The sequence below is a fragment of the Drosophila subpulchrella genome, chromosome 2L (assembly GCF_014743375.2).
Source record: "Drosophila subpulchrella strain 33 F10 #4 breed RU33 chromosome 2L, RU_Dsub_v1.1 Primary Assembly, whole genome shotgun sequence".
Lineage (NCBI taxonomy): Eukaryota > Metazoa > Arthropoda > Insecta > Diptera > Drosophilidae > Drosophila > Drosophila subpulchrella.
In genome coordinates this window covers 23,068,169-23,092,339 of record NC_050610.1, presented here as the reverse complement: position 1 = coordinate 23,092,339, position 24,171 = coordinate 23,068,169, and the positions used below count along the sequence as shown (strand labels likewise).

Below are 24,171 nucleotides of genomic sequence, written 5' to 3'. Positions count from 1 at the left end.
TCCCATCCCCATCCCAACCCCAACTCCATCCCGATCAGGTCCGGTCCGGTCCGGTGCGTTGTGATCCAGTGTGGTGCAGAGTGGTGCAGTGTGGTGCGGTCCGGGCAAAGATCAAGCCAGCACCACCAAAGTTGGCGCAGTGCGTGGCGCTCGTCGGCCTCCTGCGAGTTTTCTTTGAAGTCCGATGCCAGCGAGCGGCCAAAGTCGTTTATGAGCAGAATGTGTACGCGTTGATGACGCTGATCTGTGTGCAGCAACAACAATAAGCAGAGCGTCGCATGTGCGCAACATCATCCACATCTATTGGAGCAGAAGGAGTAAAACCCACCTAGGAACCCACTGCAGCGAACTCCACTGAACCCAACCCAAGATAGGCTGCACTGAAAAAAACAGCAACATGGGTGGGATCTATGAAACGGATTAAGCTCGGATTCAAAAATGACAGTGTGACCTTGCCTCTCACATAAATATTCGAATTTGAGTGACCGTTTACCTTGCAGATTACTCAAAACTTTATTTCGATTTCGTTGACTTGAAGAATACTAACTTGCTTACCTTTTTTAAACAGTAATACATCACATTCCATTTTCTCTGAAAAGTATTACATTTTCTCTTAGTGTATCGCCAAAGAAAAGTCCAAAACGAGCCGACCATGTGCCGCATTTACTTGTCAATTTGTTTTTTGGTCAACGTTTAAATAATGAACTCATATTTGCAACTCGGCCCGAGACTCTGTGGCTGTGTTGCTGCACATGCGGCGCATGTCATGTTGCATTATGGTCGGCCAGTTGCCACATGGCCGCTGTTCGACATCCCTGTCCCCCAGAAAGGGGGTTGACCGTTGGATAGGAGGAGTGCAAAGGGGGAGTCGCACTTGCTGTAACTTAATTCCAGGAAGGCTTTTGACCGACCGCGCGACTAGGAAATGCCAACTCCCAAGCTCCAGAGGGTGGTCAACTCTATAGCACGAAATGGAGTTCATACGTAATGCGGTAAGGTGGTTGAGTTGGTGAACTGGGTGTGGTTCCAATGGCGCTGCCCATCCGGCAATCGAAAGTGCATGTGGGAGTCGAAAATGAGGAAGGCCGTAGGGGGAGGTATGTAAGGTGGATGGGTAGGAAAATAACAGTTAAATGAACTTTAGTCTGTAGTATGAAAATGCGGGTCTTGAACTTGAAAGGCTACAAAATTTAATTTTGTAAAGTATATACAACTTACAAGGAGAAACTGAAAAACATCTATACATACATCATTTATTGTCATGCTGAAAAATCATTGCTTGCCAATCCCAAACAATAAATGATTTTCTGGAACTATATACATACATAGGTTATTTGTTCCTTGGCGCCAGTTTCATTCACTTTTCGCACATGACAATTAATCCACCGCCTGATTATTGACAGTGATAACGAAACTCTGGCATTGAACTATATGGCAAACTTTATAGGGACAACACCCACCGCAGAACTTGAGAGCCCGGGGGCAATGGCAGTGGGAACTCCATTCGAGTGGCGATACTATCGGGCGTCACCAGCGACGCCATCTCTGACAGATTCGACGTCTCTCTTGGTTTGGTAACAAAAAAACTGCACTGCATTCTCATAATTTTTATGCAAACTTGCTGAAATAAAGAAATCAGTTGGTGGAACCCAGAGCTTCGAGCTCGGGGGCGTTGGTGCACTGGAGCACTGGAACATTGGAGTATTGGAGCACTGGAGCATTTTCAATTTCAATTTGTTAATGCGCGAGGAGGCTTGGACTTGGACTTGGAGCTGAATCTGGGGATTGGGGTCTCGGTTCTGGGCTTGGCCACTTGTTTGCATCAATTTGAATTTTAATTGAAAATGCGCCGGGTCTTGGAAATGCTAAGAACAGCACGCGAATCCGAGTCGGAACAGAAGACAGAAGACTGGCGCCAGTTGTCGGCCGACTCATGTGGGTGGCTATATAACTTCGATTCGAGCTGATTTACGGCAGTTGGTTCCGTTTAGCAATGGTTCTGCCTGCAGGTTCATGCAAATTTCCAGGGCTAAACAAACGAGTGCTAATTAATTAAGCTTTTCATATGTAAATGGTGAGCATGAAGTGCTCTTAATTTCAGGTTTAATGAAGTCTAAAAAATTCTCAACCTATAATAAATTATGCTGGCAATTAAGACTGGGATTTTTATATTATTAATATAAAAAATGATATTGCTGGGTGAGTTATAAATTCCTTTGGATTAATGGCAGCAGGAAATATTACCATATTTTCTTATTTATATCTTAAAATTATAATCATTTGGTAATAGCTTTTTTTTAATTTACGAAACATATGTTTTAGTACCAATTAATTAAACTTTCATATCTAAATGAAAAATATGAAAAACCCTTCTTTTTCATTTTAATTATTAGACTCCCCCTTTTGATTAATCGCGGTCGGATTCAGAGTCTAACCGCTTATCAAAACACCATCAGAATGTTCTGAAATATGCGGCCGCACGAGGACCAAACAAGGAATAATATGCAGGACACACCCAATAAATTTCGAAGAATGCTCAATCCTTTTACCATTTCCAGAAACTCGATCATGGGGGTTGCAACTGCACATCGAAACATCAGAACATCCGAACATCAGAACTCAGAACATCAGAAGTGTAGCGCACAGGATAATGAACCCCCGATTATGGCCAGAAAGTGAAGCGAATGAATTCATTAGGGAAAACTGCTGGCTGGCCGACCGCTGACCCTTTGGTCGAAAAGGGGCATGGGCATTTGGCCAACTGTTGTGGGTTCGGGCCCCGAGAAATTGATGAAAAGTGACTGAGCCCGGCGCAGCACACGAACGGCACACGAAGGACTTGAGCGTGTCGTGTTAATTGCCACTAACTATACGATATAAAGCGGGTCGGTCGGGAGCGGTGAGCGGTGAGCCTTATCGACATTGTTTGCGGGGCGGACAGCCAGCCAGCCAGCCATATGGTGTTCGGGCCTCCCGAAGATGTATCTATTTTGGGCAGTGCTGGAATTAATTACGAGCTGACCAAAATGTGATCAGCGGACTGCCTGTGGGTATTATGGGTTGAAATTAGTGGTGAATAGTAGCAATAAAAATAGCTAAACTTATCTTAAGGTTTTTATAATAAAACGGGATTACATTATCTACTATTGACATATTTAATTCATAAGTTAAGGTATTCTTTGAAAAACATATTTCTTCTAAATTTAAAAATAAATGATTATAGGAACTTGACTTTAAATAATTCCAACATCATAACAAAAATTTTTTAAATATACATATTATTTTATAAATCAGTGTATTTAATATTATATTTAATATGCGTAGTCTAAAATACATCTTAGTTGTTCTTCTTAGTTGTTTTGGCATTTAAAAATCCCCATTTATCCATAAAATAGCCAGGCTAACAGCGCTGATATCTACTGCGGCAGACGGCCACTGAATGAAAGAAGTCCTGCCACCTGATGTCTGATTTGATGGCCAAAAGGAGAAAAGACGATGGGCATTGGACCCTCGGGAATGGAATTTACGGTTTCACTTTCAGCGTTCAAATCAGAACAGGTAAACGGAGGCCCTCGATAAGCAGACGGTTCCAACTGACAGTTGTGCGTCTCGCCCAGAGATAAAGTTAATTGCCCGGCGTTTACAATCTGTTAGTTTATGAAGTGTTGCCAACACTTCTGTATCATCGTATCGGCGGCTCGTTAAATCCACTTCAGTATTCTCTCAATGGCGGAAACGGAAGAAAGTCTTTCTCCTCATACATATTTCAGCAGATAGTACCGTGTACGTCATTCTATTGCTCCATTTGCATTTCCTGCTAGCGATTCATCATCACATGTGCCCCAAAGTCCGTCACGTGAGTCCGACGACTTGAAAAATCACCAGCAAATGTATATATATTTTCAAAGATTTTTGATCTTTCTGGGGACTATGTTTTACTTTATCAATAATAATGAACTTTACAAATATTTCACCTAGCCCGCATTTTATTATATTTCTGTCCCTTTTTTCCGATTAAAAATTCCATAATTTTACAACAGTCTGACTGTGGGCAATGAACTCTCTTGTGAAATACTGACTTATTCCGATTTTTAAGGGTCATATGGGCTGTTTCTAATAAAAAGTAGGCCCAGCTGAATGAAGCTGAGGAAAGTCGCATGCATAAATCATTTTTTCAGCCTAGGCTGTGGAGCATCGGCTTGAAGCCCTCGAAGAAGGGAGCTGGCTATTTTTGGACACCGAGAGTCGCATCTTTTGTAAATTTCCGAGGGGCTATTGCGGGTGGACCTGGTGGTATTCCCCCATATATATGGTATATTTGTAAATGCTACCGCATCGATTTGCGTGCGATGTGTGTCAAGTAGATGCAATCGCTGGACGAAGTGATGGGATCTCTGGATCGGATCGGATCAGTTCGGAGTGCGATGGAATCGATTTGCCTGCAAATTAACGAATCGGATATGACAGGAATGAGAGAAAGAGAGGGGGAGTGCTACTTTCTACCCCTTCTGACTGTACTTTATGCAATATTTATACCTGGATCGTGGCTCTTGGGAAATTCAAATTGCAGATGAGCCACCGATGATCGCAGATGTCGAGCAGGAAGTGAAGGTAATTTTAGTGCGGCATATAAGGCGGCTAATTAAGCGGCGACAAGACCAAATCATAACCACAATTAACCGTTCGGCGAACATGTCACTGGCAGAAGGCAATCGTGGCACCGGGCCCTCGATCCCTAATCCCAATTCCGATCTCGGGATGATGGGCCTGGCAAACACAGAGCGACATGTCAACTATAACCACCCATCGATCGGGCTTGTCGACAACTCAGAAGACTACAAACATCCAACGACAAGTAACAACATTTATCAACGCTCGCCGATCTACAGCAGTCCAGGCACGAAGTCCACGAGGGGGTTAAGAGATGGTGATGGAGCCGGGGTTATGGGAGATCTGGGTGAGCTGGGGGAGATCAGGGGGCTGGGTGATCTGCCTGGCTCATCATCAAGTTGATGGCCACAGGAGTCTTCAGTCCGCAGTCTCTTGACTGCACTTAGCGACTACTAACGCCAGGTTTCGTCGGTCACGTAACTCAAGAATGCACTGGGAGAAATAGATTGGAGATTTAAAATATTAGATAATTACAAAGGAAATAAATATCCAATATTACAATATTTTATATTAAAATATTAAACCGTTTTTAAGGCAAAAACAAAAAGCAAATGTAGAAAATATTTTACAAAGACAAATCGGAAAAACCTAGAAAAATATTGTAGAATTATTGTTTAAAATTATTTTAATTATTTTTGTTAATTCTATAAATCCTCTCGAAAGTTCCTTAAGATCTTAGCTATATTTCTGGTATTGTTTCTATATCCTAAAATAATGTTCATTCCTAACAAAAGAAAATTAATTACGTAGATATATTGTGTAACATGATTAAGTTTCTTAAATAGAGATCAATAAATAATCTTTGGAGACCCTTAAAATCTTTGTAAAAATTGTAGTAGCTATACAATTTTTTAGAGCCTTGAATAAAAATTGGTTATTCTTGAACCGAAACTGTCATTCTTATTCTCTTTGTGTTTTAAAACTTTAGAATTACTTTGATTTTAGAATGGGTTCCAATGGGTAAGTGTGTCATATCTCAATGATAGGTTATGTAAGTCATCCCCCTAATTGTTTCAGTGTGCGGAATAGAACCTATGCGGTCTGCGACTGGCTTTACAGTTAAGGTCGCTGATCGCTGACAGGTTGCCATCCGCGATCCGCAGGCCGGTGTCGAATGCTGGGCACGATCATTTGCATGTGGCCTGGCATAAAGCATAAAGTTGAGCTCCGCTGGATGGCGGGATGACTGGATGACTGGATGGCTGGATGGATCCACTGCGATGCGATGGACAGTTGTCGTGGCTGGGCTGTCAGCCGGCGGCGCAATTTCTCTCCGGGATTTGATTTATGCCATGCGATCGCACATCGCTCACTTGTCGGAGTTGGGTTTCGGGGACCTCTGGGAGCGGGGCTGGCTGGAGGATGGAGATCTGCCGATCATATCTAGTGCTCCACATCAGCGCAGCGATTAAGCAATATGTTTTTTTCGGATCAGACTTACCCACACTTACACCCGCTTATCTGGCATCTCCCGGCCGCTTACGAAATCCGATTCCCAATCGAAATCGAAAATCGCTAGCCGACTCGGCTGGCGATGTGTGTGCGAGTACCAAGATTAATGTTGATGCTTTTTCAATTACAACTCTGGCAGCATACAAATTTGGAGTAAAACGTAATCGCTCGTAATCTCAGACGTCCTAAACGACGACTTGGTCCACGATTCCTGCTCCACAGCAATGCACCATACTCCTCGACCTGGCGACTCCTCGACTCCTCGGTGGTTGAGGCTCCTCCACTGCTGGCTTTTCCACTGACTGACTGCCTAAGTGGCTGCTGGCTGCTGAATGTTGGGTGCTGGATGCTGGATGCCTGAGCTCGGATTGCATTTCCTAATGTTTGTTTTGCATGAGCTTTTTGTCTTGCCTTCTCGCTGGCATTTCTTTTTATTTTTTTTGGATACCCTTACTGGGGGTATTTCGATTTCAGGCAGAAGTTTACACTACAGCCTTCTATGCTGAACTTAGCCTATATAAGCTGTAAAACGCATTAAAATTATTATTCAGTATTCTTTTAAACAGAACAAAAACATTTTGTTTGATCGTATATAATCTACTAGATAGATGGCTCGACTTTTTCTTATTAGACCAAAATCTTGTGTCGAGGTTTTTGATTTTTTTAATAAATAAAGAAACATGATATACTTTTTTGATTAAGGAAACTTTCTGAATAATAGAAATATGTTCTAAAATTTAAAAACCAGTTGTTTGCTGGAAAATGTTTTATGGGATGTAGATAAGATTAGATTAATTAGAAATATCATTATCTTTTAATATTTAAAATTTAGGCCGAATACTGTTTTGGGTGTAGATTAATTTGTATCCGTATTGACTATAAATTATACTCTTCGGATAGGGTACTCACTCTTCGGCTTCGAAAACTAAATTAACTTTTTCTAGTTTTTGTTAGCGCTCTGTGACATGCGCCGCTCGCTGATTGCCAGGCCAGCTCCTCCAGCTCCTCCTCCTGCTCCTTCAGCTCCTCCTGATCCTCTTCTGCCCCCCGGATTTCTTGGCAATTACAAATGCCGCAACTTGTATCTCGGCCCGCCATCGATTTGTATGGCATGGAATGGGCCATGGAATCGAAATCGGAATCGCATCCACATTGGAGTCTCCGATATGTGGCTTCCATCGATCGCATCTCGTTTGCTTTGTCAATTGCAATTTGTTATCGCGTTGCCGGACTAATGGGGAGTAAGTCCCCGATCTCAGGTGGCTCTGGGATCGGGGATCCGAAATCTGGGATCGATTTGCATTCAGCCAAGCGCAAAGAGCGGCTGACTTTTGTGGTCTACGGTTTGGCTGGCTTCCCTTTAGGCAGTGATTAGCCGCAGGACAATGGCAAAAAAAGGATGCCGCACCAACAAAGGGCGGCAGACATCACAGGAGTCGAAGTCCCAGTAGGTCACTGGGTGAAGAGATCTCGGGCAGACAATCGGGCGACAGGTACAACGATCCTTGGACTCGGTCTTCGGCATTGTCTGCCCCGCAAGGTGGTTCCCTTCCTTCCAGCTGATGTGACCAATTTCATCTGTACTGCAGTTTTTTGCAATTGCACAAGAGACGCGCTCTGATTACCGAGGAACTGCAATGATTGGCCTTTGTCTGGTTGGGTTCCTTCTGGGAATACGTTTTTGTGGGCCGTCTTATTTATGGCCGAAAGGTGTTGCTGTTGCAGCAAACTGTCGCTAATGGTTTGTCCCACACTGCAGTCACACAGTTTAAGGGATTCCGATTAATAATAAAATAGCCTGGACAATGTGTTCTTAACTATGCAAGAAATACTTTGTGTAGTTATCAATAAAATAACTTTTAGATACTTGAAGTTTTAAAAAGATGACATTTTTTAAATTTTTTAAATTTATTTATAATACTTTTACTGAATTTCATCTCTTTCTTAAAATTCCTAAAGGTCAGTCAACATTATAACAATAATATTACAATCTAAAATAATAACATTTGTCAGTAACCAAGGAATAAGGAAATAAAATACATTGATATTAACATATTTTGGCCAAAGTCGATATATTAAATATGTTTTTAAGTGGATTTTGTAAAATGTACATTAACTTGATTAACACTACGTGCCTAAGCTGAAGTTTCCAGCCATATCTAAGATTTATAGGTATGCTTCATACCTGTCCAAAATAAAGTCTTATCACCGCAGGGCTCTAATCAAATAGTCAGATTCAGATAAACCTCGTTGGGTTCAATTTTCGGTTCTGGCATGCTTCACTGGTAATCCAATCCAATCAGGACCTGAACTACCGTCTGCCATGTCAATCAGGACTCGATAAGCAGCCGTCGCTACGTTTATCACCTGCACTCCTGGGTCCTTTCCTTTGGTTTCATATGCTATCCCTTTGGGACTCGGGACGCATGCGCCGAGATCCGTTCGACAAATATGCTGGCAAAGGATTGCAGAAAGGAAACGTGGAGCGTCGATGGTGCCAGCTAATTAAATATTTGCATTGGCGAAAGGTGCAAAACGCCGACTGATATGGATTGATATACCCAGAATATTATTATTATTGGGGGCGGGTTGAAAGGAAGTCCCCGAAATGGAAAGTGTATGACAAATCGGTTCCCTGTTTGCACATGCCAAAGGTGTTTTCTCCGAGAATTCGATATTGCTATTGTTGTGATTTTGGATTTTCGAGAGGGTTGGCGGAAATTGTCACAAAATATGAGCAGGGGCAGTCCCCAAGATGCGGATGTTTGGTTTCCTGTTAATTATTGTGTATAAGAAGATCCGTAGAAACTATGAAATGAACAGAAAAATGTATATAAAAGTTGTTTACTAATAAACTAATCTATAAATTGGTCTTTATATGTTTGGCTGTACTTTTTCTAAATCTTCTAAGAATCTATTTCCTCTTTGTTAGCTTTGAAGAATAGGAACTCCATTTCAAGTTCTGAGATCTTTTCTATAAAACCAATTCCTGAAAACTTGTGAAATAATAAGTTCCATTTAAATTTCTTTTAGTATTTTCTATATTTTATTTTTATAAAAATATTCATTCTCTTAAAACTAGGAATAATCTTAACAACAGTTTGCTTACAAGTAATGAGAATACATAAATTAGGATAATAATTAAATGAGTAGATTTGGTCAAATGCTGCGTGTGACAATGAAGCAATATACATGAACTTAAGACCTAGGAATACTAGAACTGAAATAAATATAATAATAGTAGCACCAAAACCGAATCGACTTCTTAAAATCTAAGCTAAGTTATTGTCTGTTTGTTTGGTCTTCGCCAGCGGAATGTGAGTTTTCTTGGTACTGCTGAAGGATTCTCCCGAGTCCCAGAGAATCCTACGCAATGGTGATGGTGCAGTTGGAGCTGGAGTGCTTGTTCAGGAGCGACATCCTCGAGAAGGACTTGTGGCACACCTGGCAGGCGTACTTCTTGACGTCCACGTGGGTCTGCTGATGGGCTCGCAGGTTCGAGCGGTCGGCAAAGGATCGTGGGCAGTCGGGGCACTGGAAGGGCTTCTCGCCGGTGTGGGTGCGGATGTGTCCCTGGAGCAGCCAGGGTCGCGAGAAGGCCTTGCCGCAGATGGGGCACTTGCAGGGCAGCGTATGGGTGCGGATGTGCATCTTGAGGGCTCCGATGGTGGTGTACAGCTTGCCACACTCCTCGCAGGAGTGCGTCTTCTTCTCCTGGTTGCACTCGGCTGCGGGGCAGTGGAACTGGCGGTGCTTGGACAGACCCATCGAGGTGGAGTACATCTTCTGGCACTCGTCGCACTTGAAGCGATAGTTCTTGGCATGATTGGCGGCCACACTTCCAGAGGAGTTGGAGCCACTCATGGAGGGTGCTGAGTAGGAGGAGTATCCCGAGGAGCTGCTCACACTGGCGCCGCTGCTGCTGCTGGACTTCGCCTCATCGAAGAGGTGGAACAGAGCCGGCAGCGGGATATCATTCCTCACGGACAGATCCTCTGGCTCGGATCCAGTTTCCAGATCGGATCCCGGGCTGGAGGGTGGTGTCATCTGCTGGTAGCTGTAGACCGATTGGGGTGAGGCCATCGAGCTGGCTGGCGAGGGATAGGCAGCCAGATGGGGCTGGTAGCTGCTCCACAATGCAGAGATGGGGTTGCATCCGGCAGCCATCACAAAGGCGGACTGGAAGGGATTAACCGAGGGTGTGGCGGTGGTATAACCAGTAGTTCCCGCTGTGAGTCCACGCATATGGATGTCGGTGGGCTGGTAATCCTGGTCCTCCGCCGGCGGCGACAGCAGGCAGGAGTTGGAGTTCAGGCTGGAGATCCTTTCCGGTGTCTTGGAGAGATTCAGCACATAGTCACGTTTCGGCTCGGGCTGTTGGTAATCCTGCGACTCCTCCTCGCGTCCCCTCTTCAGAGACAGATCCTGTGGCTGGTCCTGGGCAAACTGCGAGTCCTTGGTCAGGGCCAAGGCCTCCGTTTGCGGCAGACGCTCCTCCACGAAGACAATGGGGCGCTTCTTCAGCGGGCAGCTCTTGTAGTTGGCGGCCATTTTGAATTTTAGTATGCGATTAAGTTTTAGTTTCCGGTTGCGATTAGAGATCGACTTAAGGATCGGCGATGCGAGTTATATGGTTCGAGTTTTTAGAGTTCGATTTCGAGTTATAGAGCGGTGGTTGCGTTCTCAACGAGAGCTGAGGTGGCTGTGACAGGTCGACTGCGGAGCACGCTCTTTTATACCCGGAACTCAGCCTCTGCCGTCGCCGGCGTCGCTGCCACCATTTGGTGGTGGTTCTTCTTCAAAACAACAACAAAAAACACTCACACGTGTGCGTCGCTACCTAGCAACAACAACAATAGTACTTTTCCCATACCCTTATTGCGTATTTCCCTCACTTCCCTCTACCTGCTCTCTCTGACACTCTATATTTCTCTCTTTTGAGAAGAGCAGGCGCAGGCGCACCCTCCTAGTTATAAGGATCCCAATCCCGAAACGATCCCCCTATAAGTTATGACAGCTCTGCTGGCTCTCCAATTTCCCGGCCTGTTCACAACCCACCCGTAATAACTCCTGCAGGTCCGGAATGCTTTGAAATGCAAGTTACACTATCGCTTCCCTACCTCTATATCACCCTAAGTAATTTTCTATTTTTAAGCACGAGTCAAATTGGACTCCTAGTTCTGTATGGGGTGGTTTCTGCACTTAGATCGAGTGCCAGTGCTTGGAGTACATCTGCCGGTTCCCTAGTTTTTGGGGCGGGGGGAGTTGAACCTGGGCAACACGGACTCTGACAAAACTGACACCTTCGCAGAGAGGTGTTCCAAAAATAACACTGATAATGAGCCGAATTCCGAGCACCAAGTGTCAACTCTGGGGTGCACTCTACGCTGACTTATGGATCATCTCCAGTGGCTCATTGGCAGCGATCGATGGGAGTTCGTTGGGGATTTTTGGGGGGTATAAGAACCATCACTGCCTAACCAGACAGGAGCTGACGGATAATATCCAGTCTCCTGCGAGCTTACCTTTGGTCCTGGTAATCTTCCTGTTCCCACGAATTGTTGAAACTATAAACATTTTAATGATTTTCCTTTGTCAACATGAGAAAACAATTAATAGTTATTTACTAAACGTATCCAATGTCCAATGTCTTTTTGTAAGATACTACTTATAAATCATCTTCAATTTGATTCGGAATATTTAGTAATATTTGTTATTTTATTTATTATAATCTCTGGTTACTACGCAATTGTAAAGTAACTCTAACCTTTATTTAGATATATTATAATAATGGTTTTTGAGTAACTAAATATATTTCATTAATTGATTACTTATTTATGTTATTAATTAATTTCCCAATGTATCCTAGAATTTAACAAATACGTTTGTAAGAATTTCGTTTATAATAGAATTAATAAATAATGTATTTTGAATGGGAAACTTTAACTAAATTTATTTAATCGATTTTTATAAATTTAATACATTGTTATATTTGTTAAATTTGTATGACCTTTTAGAATGTTTTAAATAAAAACGAAAGTCACTTCGTTAAACTGACTTAAAGTAAAAGGTTAATGAAGGACAAAGGGTATTATTCTGATCCTACAACTTGAATTTCAAATAACCCAGCATATTTAAAATATCAAATTTAGCACCTAACAGGCTCTCCTGGTCTTCAGCCACCTCCCATGATCTTTGACTCGTTGCCTCATCGCGCACACACAACTTTCCCACCCAGCACCTCCAGACTTTTCGCCACCCCTCCAACTATCGCTGGGAAACTTTCCCAACTCAACTCCCACTCCCGCATGGAGGACCTCGCATCCGGGAAAACAGACAAGCCCGCATAGCCAAGTCCGATTTCCCAGGGACATCGAGAAAAAACCAGGCGCGGTGGTAAAATTGGAAGAAATCCGTAGCAAACCCAAAAGTTTTGATAAACCCAAATGGTGACAAAAAATTCCAGCGCGGAATTCCAATTCCCCGCGATCTTCCGATCCTGCGACCAATGGCGTGAGGGAAAATGGAATATGTCGAGCCAATAACCCAGCCGCATTTCCATTTCGTATTTCCCTGCCGCGGATTTCCCTTCGCCGACTCTCCGGATGTGGATCAGAGCTGGATTTAAAGTAATTTCCCAGCTTATCCAATTACGCAGTCAGCGAAACTCAAGCAAAACAACAGCGGAGAGTGGGAAAACTGGCTGGGGGTTTTCTATATGTCCATGGGTACATCCTACCTGGTGGGTCATCCCGGATACCTCGGTTATTACGTGTGTTATTCCGCGCAACCAGCCGCCATGACACATCCAGGCACTCACATATCTACCTAATGATCACCGCTCCGAAATCTCTGGCCGCGGAATTGCCCGCAGGACATCGCGGATAACCCGGCGGACCTCATTCATTCCGCGGGAAAATCCGCACTTGTCGTCCGCACATCCGCCGAAGTACCTGACTTGCAAAAATTCCGGGTTGGGCTGGTCCGCTCATTAGCATTAGGTAGATGATTGGCGGCCAGTGTTTCCCGCTTCATTCATTAACTCAATATTTTGGGGAAAACCCTTTCGGACTTTCTGCTTTTCTCCCCGACTCGCTTGGGATTTCTGCAGGTGCTCAGCTGCTTTCCGATTTTCCTGTTGTATTTTTTGGTCGATTTTCGCTGACAATGGGCCCGTCCCATTTTTGCACCTTGTCCTGGGCGCATTTGTTGTAGCTGACAATAAAGAGGGAACACAAGGATCTGCAGAATGTAGAATGGCATTGTTAAGAGAGGAGCCAGGCGAAATTCCAAAAGGATCTGCAAGAGGAATTGGGTCGAGAGGTAATGGAGGAATGATGGAGAAAATTAAGCGTCAAAGAAGATTTGAAATATTGACTTGATGGATGGAATATATAATCATTTTTATTTTAAATAATTGTAATCAATATTATATTGTGTTGCTGAGTAGCTTCTTAAGCAAATTTTTAAATTATATTATTTTAAAAATACATATTAGATCATTGTCAAAAAATATATGCATCATGTATTTATTATTTTAATGACTAGATCCCAAGGTTTTTTGGTCAGTAGCTTCTTAGAAATAATATAATTATATTTAAAATAAACTTAGGTTTGTTTTCTAAAAGTATATTTATTAACATCCTAACTTCTTGTATATATTTTTATTTAAATTATTAGATCTTAGGGTTTTCTTTCCCCCAAGGCTCCTGTAACTGTTTTTCCAGCTTTCAAGTCTGCGTTCCCAAAAACTCGAACCACACTCCTTCACAGTCCAATGGTTCCATCATAACCTAACAGTATCTCCAGCTCACCTGGCCCGGTGCACCTTTTGCAAAAAAAAATAGATACGAAGAGGAGAAAGAAAAAGAAAGGAACGAACATTAAGGATACCACCAAGGAAAACAAACTATGGCCCAAGATATACGATGTGTGATCTCGTTGACAATGAATTGTTGATTACTATGCTACCCCCAGGTCAGGGTCTCTTTCTACTATTTTTTGGCACGAAACAAAGGAGCTGCGATCCATAAATCGAAGATCGGAGAAGCAGGGAAAATCACTGCCACGGGCTGTGTGTTTGTGGATGTGGATGTGGACCGGGTGCATTGCACAATCAATAGGTTCGCGACACAATGGAGTAAATGTTTTGAGAAGCCAGCGAAAGGAATTGCTTCCCGGAATCCTCCGGCGACGGCGGCGTATCAATGTCCTTTAGCCAGAAGAAATCAAAAAGTTGGATCACCTGGCCGTATCTGTCGGCGATTATGTGCGGGTTCCATCCAACGGCTACCTGTGTCCCATTGTCTGCGCCAAATTGTGAATGACCCCCGACCCCGACTTGAGGGGTCTGAGGAATCCAGACAGACCCCCAAAACTATCCGAACAGCAAGCTCTATTGTGGCAAGTCCTGCACTTGTGGCAGCTGCCTTGACTTCCAGTTCGATTCCCCCTTGGATTTCTCTCTTTTCTTAAGATCCTGCGCAGGTTTCGCGCCTATTCACGGTTCGTTATCCTGTCAATGGATAGTGCCGGCATTACCAACTCTGTTGTCAGCGTCCTGTCAGCCAGTTTGCCCCCAAATTTCCATTATCCTGCGACTACTAAGCTGATTAGGGACCATCGCGTGTGTCCTGCTTGTTGGCCACACTAAACACTCTGTTTAGCCTATTACACGTGTCTCCTAAATGAAGTGTGTAAATAATATTTAATTCTGTTGCGGTGATTATGGGCTACATAAAAAAGGGAGAGTTTTTTGTATGGAGGAAACAACAGGGGTTGAATCTGATTATGAACTTAATAATAGTGATTTCCCCTTGGAAATACTTCCCAACAAAAGAGGAAGGAAACAACTAAAATAATTGGTTAAAAGCAATTAAGATAGCATCGATTGTAAGATATACATTTTCCAGTTGTACCATTTTCTAACATATAAATATTAAATATAAATATATTTGCCAGAGGGTGTATTCTCTTGTATCTTAAGATTTATCTGCAGCCCACTCAACTAAGGAAAATATAAATAAATATATATATAAAGTTCAACTTATAAATAATAACTTAACTTTAGAAACGACTGTGATATTATCATAAATCCTGCTTAGGCTGTACCCCATTTAACCCATTAAAACTTCCTCTAGGAAGTCCATTTAATATCCACCTTCAATCCTTGATATATGGGACAATTTTCCCCCTCCCGAGCCACACACCAAGTTATGCGAGGTCAGGCCGAAGAAACTCCCCTATTAACAGGATTTCCAACACCTTTTGGCACGACCTTAGATGCCCCTTAGACATTTCCTGCAAAAAAAAACCCACACAAACGTAGAGCAGTCAAGGAGCCGTTAAGGAAAAAATCATTGCACCGGGCGGGCGGGTGAACGGCCAATAACAATGCGGCCAAGGAAACCCAAAGGACATCGCATCTGCGCCTGCAGGCAGGCAGGCAGGAGCATCCAGGACTCGGAAATCAGGAATCACGAATCGGTGCTGGAAATACTAAAATGTCAACTCGAGGGTGGCGCGTTGGTGGCTTGGCATTGACAGCTGCAGCTCAGCCCCGGAATCTTCTCCTTTGGCGCGTCTTCGTCTTGGGCCTTCGGCTTGGGTTTTCTGATTTTACGTTTTTAGTTTTCAGTTTAGGTTTTTGGCAAGACGTGCATCTGTTTGCCCTCAGCCAAAAAAAGAATCGAGACTCGATTCGGACGTTGACTTGCATCTGCGGGCGCACAATGGCGAGTGATGAGGAGGGGAATTCATCAAGTACACCAGCAAAAACAAGGGAATAATTGCGAAACTGGAATTATTATTTTAAAATTTTTACTTATGTCATTAAATTGAAGTTTGTTTAATATTGCAGTCGATTTATCTTGAATATACTACAAACATATCTTACTTTTCTGGTCTTCATTTCAAAGCTAATATAAGTTTAAGAACGCTTACATTTTATTAGTTCCTTCTTGTGGATCCTAAGAAGGCAAATAATCGAATTCGATTTTAGAATAACTTAACATATTTCTTAGCGAATTTAAAAATTTAATTTTAAGTATGTACTTATTCTAATGATTGCTTAGAAGAAATACATCCAATAATTCATGCGAAATGTTATGAAATGTTTGAAGTTTATCTTCATGTAAGAAATTATCACGTTAGATTTAAAAATTGTCCTGCACATATTTTATACAAATTTTCAAAATTGTACAAAGTATCTACCGATTTTTCTGAGTGCCCAGAAGAAGCACTTTCATGATCGTCATCGGAGTATGAGTAATCACAGTCGGGGCACAGGACACAACAATAGTGCACCGTTCGAGATTTTCAGCATTTTTTTTGGCGGCAGGCCCTGGGGTCCTACCTGAGCCACATCCTTTGTCGACTCCTGGCCTGCCCTTTGATTCCGAGTTCTGGATTTCATTGCCCGGCTGGAGGCTGTCGGAATTTGAATTGGACTTCTGGGGTAATGCAACCGCAATTGTTTCGCCCCTTTGTTCTCGCTGGCGTTTTGGCATGTGCAGGGATTCTCCTCGAGATTCGGGCAAATGAGTTCCGTTCTCGATTCCTTTGTCATCGGTTATGCAGATGCATATTCCTGAATATACATAACTTATAGGTTGCATCACAGCTGCCCAAACACTGGCCTCCTAACGGAGCAATTGAAGATCGGAAGATGGAAAGCGGAACCGTTTCACTGATCGGTGGAATTGCTTGTGTGCAAATTGCATTCCTCATCTGCTCTATTCGATAATATCCCTATTTTATGGTTTATTAAATGTAAATTGTTGAGGTTCGAATGGAAAAACCTATCAACCATAATTAACTAAGTAATTATTTGCATAATCTTAATGTAAAGTTTGAAGTTTTGAATTCATAAGTAACTAGCCTCGTTTTGGGGAATACTATAAATCGCCATTTATAGTCGGTACATTTAAACAAATGTCTTATCTAACAAAAGTTATCATTTAGTTTGGTAGATAACATACGTGTCCAGTCCTACTGCCAATTATTTTTACCACTGGAGATTCCAGTTGGCTTGTGATTTCCCGAGAAAATGTCCGTCGTGAAACTCCCGAATTCGTGGGAAACCCCTGACCGGGTTTCCTGGCATCCTTCGCCGAAATGGCCAATCCTTTAAGGGCACTCGCATAATGTGCCCACATTAACACCAATCCAATCTAATCCCAGCTCAATCATTTATAAGCGACAACAATTAACGTGGAAATGAAGATTTCACTGGAAATCCCGCAGCAGTGGCAAACAATATGCCCTGTATTTACAATTACAAATTAAAGGAGGCCTTATCTGGTGGCCGTTTCCTGACAAATGATCTCAGATAATATTCTCGGGAGTGAGAGCAATCAATCGAGTGCAACACGTTCTAACGATTTACATGTCAAGTTGACGAGAGTTGTCCTGAAGACGAAAACAATGGCCTGGCGCTTCGTGTGTGTCCAGGTGTCCTCTCATTTTTATACTTATATATCTACCCATCGATTTCGGTTTCGATCGGGGTTTCACTTTCATTTGTCACTGCTGTCTGACACCTTGTTATGCCGAGATACTCATCGAGGGCCCGAAGACTCCCCCCTTTTCGAGTTGGGCAAACACAGTTGCGGCAGTTTCAAAATTTCGATTATGCTCGCGTGATAATTATGCATGCAATCGTAGTCGTAAGCTTCCCTTTCTGGAATATGCAGTATAAAATGGTATTGGGTCTGGTTCTGGTTTAGTTCGGTTTTATCGGTCGACGACAATCGGTCTCATTGTTTCCGTTTCCCACCGTCTGCCTTTGTAGGAACTGCGTCTTTGGAAAGACCCCTTATACCCATACCCATCCCCAACCCACCAATCCCATCGACCCAAAGTTGTCCAGCTGCGGCAGTAAATTTTATGGTTAACTACGGTCCGACATTTGTGCTATTTAACCTTTTTGTGCCGGCGAGCTTCGGGCCAAAGATTACCGATCCACGTGCGACTCTGTTTGCTCTGACTCTGGTTCTGTATGCTAATAGGTTCTGGAGGGGGCACAAACAAAACCAAGTACTTTTTACTCACAACCTGTAAGTTGAAAGTATGGATTGCCTTGGTGATGTTCAGTATAAAATATATCAGAAATATAAAAAAAAATTGTTCCCAATATAACATTTTTATTTTATATACTCAAAAAAGTATTCACCCTGAATTTAAAAAAACAAGTTTCTAAATTTGTTGTACATTAAAAACTATTTACTCCATAGGAATTGTTTTCAAATGTGTTAAATATAATAACTATATCAAATATTCTTTAAGCTTAAGAAAACACCATATTCAAAATCTTTTTTAGGGATATAGATACTTGTAGTAAGCCATGACTTACGAGTCACATCACATTTTTGGATAGACAGACGTTCCAGATATTTCCTTCACATACATTTTAAGCACCATCAAGTCACAGAGAACTCAATCGTATATCATAAACGAAAGTCTAAAAATTCTACAATTTTGGTTTTCAGTTTGTTTCGTTTCGGCCATAAATAGAAAAATCCGGGAGAATGGAGGAGTATTCTCGGGAACCGTGTCCCTTTCGCATTGTCGACGATTGCGGAGGAGCCTTTGCCATGGGCTGCATTGGAGGCGGGGTCTTCCAGGGACTCAAGGGATTCCGGAATGCACCGCAGGGCATGGGTCGAAGGTTCGCCGGAAGTGTGGCGGCCATGAAGGCCAGAGCTCCGGTAATTGGCGGGAGTTTCGCTGCCTGGGGAGCCGTATTCAGTATTGTGGATTGCAGTTTAGTTAAGCTGCGAGAGAAGGAGGATCCCTGGAACTCGATTGTGAGTGGAGCTGTGACCGGAGGAATTCTGGCCTCCCGCAACGGAGTGGCCGCCATGGCAGGAAGTGCCATCATCGGAGGCGTCCTGCTCTCCATGATCGAGGGCATTGGCATCCTGTTCACCCGCATCTCAGCGGATCAGTTCCGGAATCCTGTACCACCAAACGTTTCTGAAGCTTCCCAGGGATTCGGCGACTTAAACTCTTCATCTGGTTATGGATTCCAAGGCGATCAGCAGGTTAATGTCACTAGCTAAACGCAACTCATTTGTTTCTGGCTAAAGGATCATCAAGCCTCTTGTATGGATTTTTTATTTTTAAAATGCAGCCAAAATGTATGGCAAAAAAATATGTTTAGCATTAACTTACAGCTTAATTCCAGCCTGAGCAAGCAATATAAAAAAATATTTAAGAAATAGTAAATAAATTAACATCAAAATTCCAGTTATGTTTGGAAAAACCCTCAAAACCGTCTTAGTCATTTGAATAAAAGCATATTTAAAGGATGGGGAATCGTTATGATATAATAGGGCTTTTCTATTGATTGTTATTTTCTATAATTTGTTCAAAATGTTAATAATAATTAAGGTATTACTGCATAATTACATCCCAAACGAAGGAAGCAACTGTGTTGTTTATAAAAGAAAACCGATCCTAAGTAATTGGCCAATCTTTGCTTAAGATGCCTACTTTTCGTTTCCCATTTGCCACGGTTTGTGGCATTTTCATATTCAAGATTGCCTCAACAGGTAGTAGGCTGCTTCACACTTGCCTGAATCCACGACACAAACACCTGACGCGTGTCAGAGGTCAGCGTGAGATATTGGCAAATGTTTACCTGTTTACGAGGTGACTATATACGCATTCTATCTACCTGCCGCTGCGCCGGCGCATAAAGTCAAGTGTCCGGGTTCAGGGGTCACGGGTGTGGCCTCTTTACAACCTGTGCACTCGAGATGACCGCGGTGTTCTGGCCATTAGCATTAGTCGGTGCTGAGTGGCACTGGCTACTGGCCACATGTCCCGTTCTCAGTTGGAAAATCAGCAATTCGAGCATTCTCGAATCAGAGTTTTCCCCGGCAAGGCAAAAAACCAAGGGCACGGCCGATTTCCCAGCACACACATGGAGAAATTAGGACGCTGTGGGAATAGCGAGTACATATATGTGGAAAGTCGAGCCCAGTTATAAAATCGTGGGAAAACGCCGCCTACCAGGGAATCCCTTTTCGGGCAGCATGGAAATTTCTTGAATAGATGTCCCTAACCAACATATGTAACTTTGGCTCGTGTGTTTTTCTTCTTTTTTTTTCGCGAGCGCCGACTCTTCTCGTAATGTGTGCGAGATTTCTTGCCTTGAGGAATTCCGAAACAAAACATTTGGACACGCCTGGCGCTACGGGAAAAGCACAGCAACATCATCATGTGTTCCGGGCCAGGATGTGTGGGAACTGCGCAGCCGGGAATCCAAGGACTCGCACCTACGAATAGTACGTGCTCGGGTCCAAAATGCTAGCACATGTGTGACCAACTGGCCAGTCCATACCAGTACTGTTTGTTTTCCCATCTCCGCAGTTGGAGTTCCATGGTGTGCCATGTGTGGGAGATGGCCGAGAACTCCCTCATGGGAAAACGGAGAGCCCAGCGAAGTCGAAGGTAGTACCGAGGTGAGAGGGAACTGCACGTGGGACTTCGCAGGAACACCATAGATTCGACACAATCTATGGACAATGTCATCGAAATTTAAATTCCACTTTTGGAAAAAAACATATATATATGTATTAACATACCTATCATATCATATTATACCAAATAATTTCATATTACAATCAATCGAATCATACGATATCGCAGAGTTTCATATCATATCAAATGATATTATCGAAGAACTCAAAAAAACATTTAAAGGACTTAGTTGTTTTAACAATGAACATATGTTTTAAAAAACTACGTTTACCTACTTTTTTGTAGGTATTTATATGTTTTAGGAAGCAATTTTAACTTTAAACGAGCTGAGACTGACTATCTAAAGATTTTTTCTAGTGTAGATAAGGCCCTGGGTCAAGTCCTCAAAATGTTCACACCTTCGCCTGGACAGGCTTGAGATTGGTAATGAAAACAGGACCGAAACGGGGCATGTGGCCAGCACATGTTTGGCGTTGGCCAACAAAACACCTCAATGCGAGAAATCAACCCAAATGGAGGATTTTTTCGCATGCTGGGCCCGCATGGCGCTAAACGCGAGCCATTTGTCAGAGATTTTGAGAAAAATATTAAAGAAAAAGATCCTATCAATATCATGACAAGTTTTGGTTAGTAAAACCCAAAAAACCCTGATATTCTATAAGATTTAATTGTATTGGGTATATTCTTATAAACTTTTCTGTGTGTAGTTTCATTCTAATCCTAAGCAAACCTTGGCACATGTCAATGCCAAAAGTTGAACAGCAGTCAAGGCGCATTAAAGGCATTTTACCGACTTGTTGGCACCTTTCGAGCTATCTGCATTTCGCTAGAGTGATTGAATTTCGTATGCCAGGCGCCAAAAATCTCATGCATATATCACACATTTCGAGTGGGACTGGGACAAGTCTGCAGGCAGACCAATGCATTCAGAATTCTAAAAAGCTGTTAGGTGTATAAATTAGGCTCCAGCCCCCCGAAAACTGGGGCTGAGTTCACAGGGTTCAAGGGCGCTACACAGTAAGTTATTAAGGTGACAATAGCAAATGTATCTTCTTAAAAAGTCCGATTTTATTAAGAGGTTTTTATTTTAACTAATACCCTCGCCTAGTTTCATTCTCTATTTTTAAAATATATATTAAGATTTATTTTATATGATAAATACCCAGCCCTTTCAATATATTTTTATTAAGAACTATAATTATTTTTAAGTTATAAAATATTTTAAATTAGTAAATTTTTTTCTGGCAACAAAAACAGATCCCGGCTTGGAATTTCTTGGCTCTCAAGTCAGGCAATTAGATGGGCAAACAAAAATGTTAGCACTGCAATAGTTTGCAAGGCAATGACTCTTTCTCATGTGGCCTGATCTACGGATTGTCCGACTTCATTTGCATTATTTCAACCGCATCGTTAATCGCTTTCAATTTTCAACTACCGCTTACTATGCGATCCATTTGCATGTTTTTCGGCTGATGAAATTGATGAAATCATCGGCCAGAGCAGCTGTCGAAAATACTTCGTCTTCTTTTTGGGGAAAACTGCATCCATCGAGGGCTACGTGATCTAGAAACCGTGATCCATCATCAGCTCATCTGACCTTATCCCCAAAAACTCGAATCGGATTCATTAAAATAGCCATCTCTTCCGAAAGGGAATGCAAATCAAAATTCTTTGAAATCTGTCTGAAAGGCTCAGGTGATAAGACTTGCATATATGGTGAAAGAGTTCTGCATTGTCAAACAATTTCTCGGAATTTACTGGCGATGTGGTAGGATTGAACTGAAAGTGCAGTGACCCAGATGAAGGTGAAACACTACTTTTATAAAAAGAAGTACATTTTAATATTTTAAATTCTATAAAATAAATTGATTTGAATTCTTCGAGATCATCGACCCAATTCGGAACCCCCTTCATGTTATGCAACTTCCTTGATAAATCAGTTATGTTTACCCATTCCCTCATTAGGCCATTTTTCAGAGCCAACTCCTTTTGGGCTTTGTTTGGCCAAGGGCTCAACTTTGCGCTTTTCCAAGTCATTAGGCCGAATTAAAAGCGGGAAAAACGGAACGCAGTATCGAAGGCAAATGGCAAATTATTCACTGTCAGGCAGGCGAACGCAGAATGCAAATGCTGAACGGCTGAATGGAAAAGGCTGTAAATGCGGTGGAAAAGTGCAACTGCGGGCAAACAATTGCAGTTACTAAGTACGAAAATATTATTGCCAAATGGTCGCGCCATCGATTTCGGTCGGCTGATAAGCGGCCAAGTCGGGGTTTCCAGCTCAGAGTCAGAGTCAGAGTCAGGCGAACGGTATCGGTATCGGACTGAAATAGAAATCCATTGTAACTGCCGCTTTTTTCAAGGCGAGTAGCTTCAGGTCCTAACCGCCGTCAATTGTTGACTTTAATTTGTTTTATTGGCGAATAAAACGACGAGCGAAGGAGCGACGATGTCGATAACGCTAACTAAGCGGGTCAGGGCTGCCGGGTTATTGTCTATCGAAAGGGTGGGGGGGGTTCTACACTCAATAGACTCTTATGGCTACACACGTCGTATACGCAACCTGAGCAACCTCACCTGGGATTTGCATAACAAGGCGTTCGGGGCAGCGACAAGTCTTGATACCTTTAATGCCTTTAGGAAGTCACTCGCAGCATTCCCGACCTGAAAAAAGAAACAGAAAACACATATCTGTTTACAATAACAAAGGGGTAGGAAAGATCGTGGTTGGGGCTTTCGGTTTGAGTCTGAGTTTGAGTTCCAGTCCCCAACTATCCGCACAATAGACAGGTCCCATAATAATTGTGCAGTGTGCTGCATGGATCCACTTATCTTTTATGTAAATTACCTGCCATAACAATTTCAGACTGCGACTCCAGTCCAGGTCGTCGTCTACTGTTACAATTCGGGTAGTCGGGAAGTCGAATCAAAGGAGCAGTACTTATATATATAAATGCGAGCACAAAGCAAATTATTGTCGAAATGTTTAATGACAAACTGTTGATGCCACGTCACGAACTCTCTGGCCAGGTTGTCGACTTTTCTCCAATTCTATCCACTGCGAACTGTGCAAGTCCCCAGTCAGTCGGTTCACGAGTTTGTAACGGATTTAATGTCATAAGCGGGCATATCAGGTTCATCCAGGCATCCGGAGATCGCCATAGAAAGTGCCACGTTGCAGATGGATGGCCTCTTTCTATCTAGATTTGGGGCTGCGTTATTCATTTAAAGGTAATTTTAGTATGGTTCTCTACGATTTGTAGCCCTAGACAAGGTTAATATAAGAGCTTGTATCCTTAAAATATTCGTAAGTATAATATACTAAGATAATGGTATTAAATTTGTAAGTTCCTTCACAAGTTTTGCTCAGAAAACATATTTATATTTATTATAATATTATTATATATTATAATATTTATAATACTCATGTATTATTATATTTTACAAATTACCATTACATATTTAGAATTATATAAATTTAAAATAATAATATTATTTTAAATACTATTTAAAGAGAGGGTTCCTCTATCTATATTTTTTCTATATCTAAGTTAACACTTA

General features: G+C 42.4%; 2 protein-coding genes across 2 annotated transcripts; one reads left to right on the top strand and one right to left on the bottom strand.

The window, feature by feature from the left end:
- Window positions 1-9,287: 9,287 nt before the first annotated feature.
- Window positions 9,288-10,674, bottom strand: LOC119547742 (protein snail). Its single transcript, XM_037854738.1, has one exon. It carries the CDS (start codon window positions 10,672-10,674, stop codon window positions 9,490-9,492), a length of 1,185 nt encoding a protein of 394 aa, XP_037710666.1. The 3' UTR covers window positions 9,288-9,489.
- A 7,824-nt stretch (window positions 10,675-18,498) lies between these two features.
- Window positions 18,499-19,396, top strand: LOC119547364 (mitochondrial import inner membrane translocase subunit Tim17-B). The gene has a single exon (XM_037854180.1). It carries the CDS (start codon window positions 18,651-18,653, stop codon window positions 19,182-19,184), a length of 534 nt encoding a protein of 177 aa, XP_037710108.1. The 5' UTR covers window positions 18,499-18,650; the 3' UTR covers window positions 19,185-19,396.
- The last annotated feature ends 4,775 nt before the right edge of the window (window positions 19,397-24,171 follow it).

What these genes read in the sequence shown, in the direction of transcription:
- LOC119547364 (XM_037854180.1), top strand. Translation starts at nt 18,651, where the DNA reads ATGGAGGAGTATTCTCGGGAACCGTGTCCCTTTCGCATTGTCGACGAT.
- LOC119547742 (XM_037854738.1), bottom strand. Translation starts at nt 10,674, where the DNA reads ATGGCCGCCAACTACAAGAGCTGCCCGCTGAAGAAGCGCCCCATTGTC.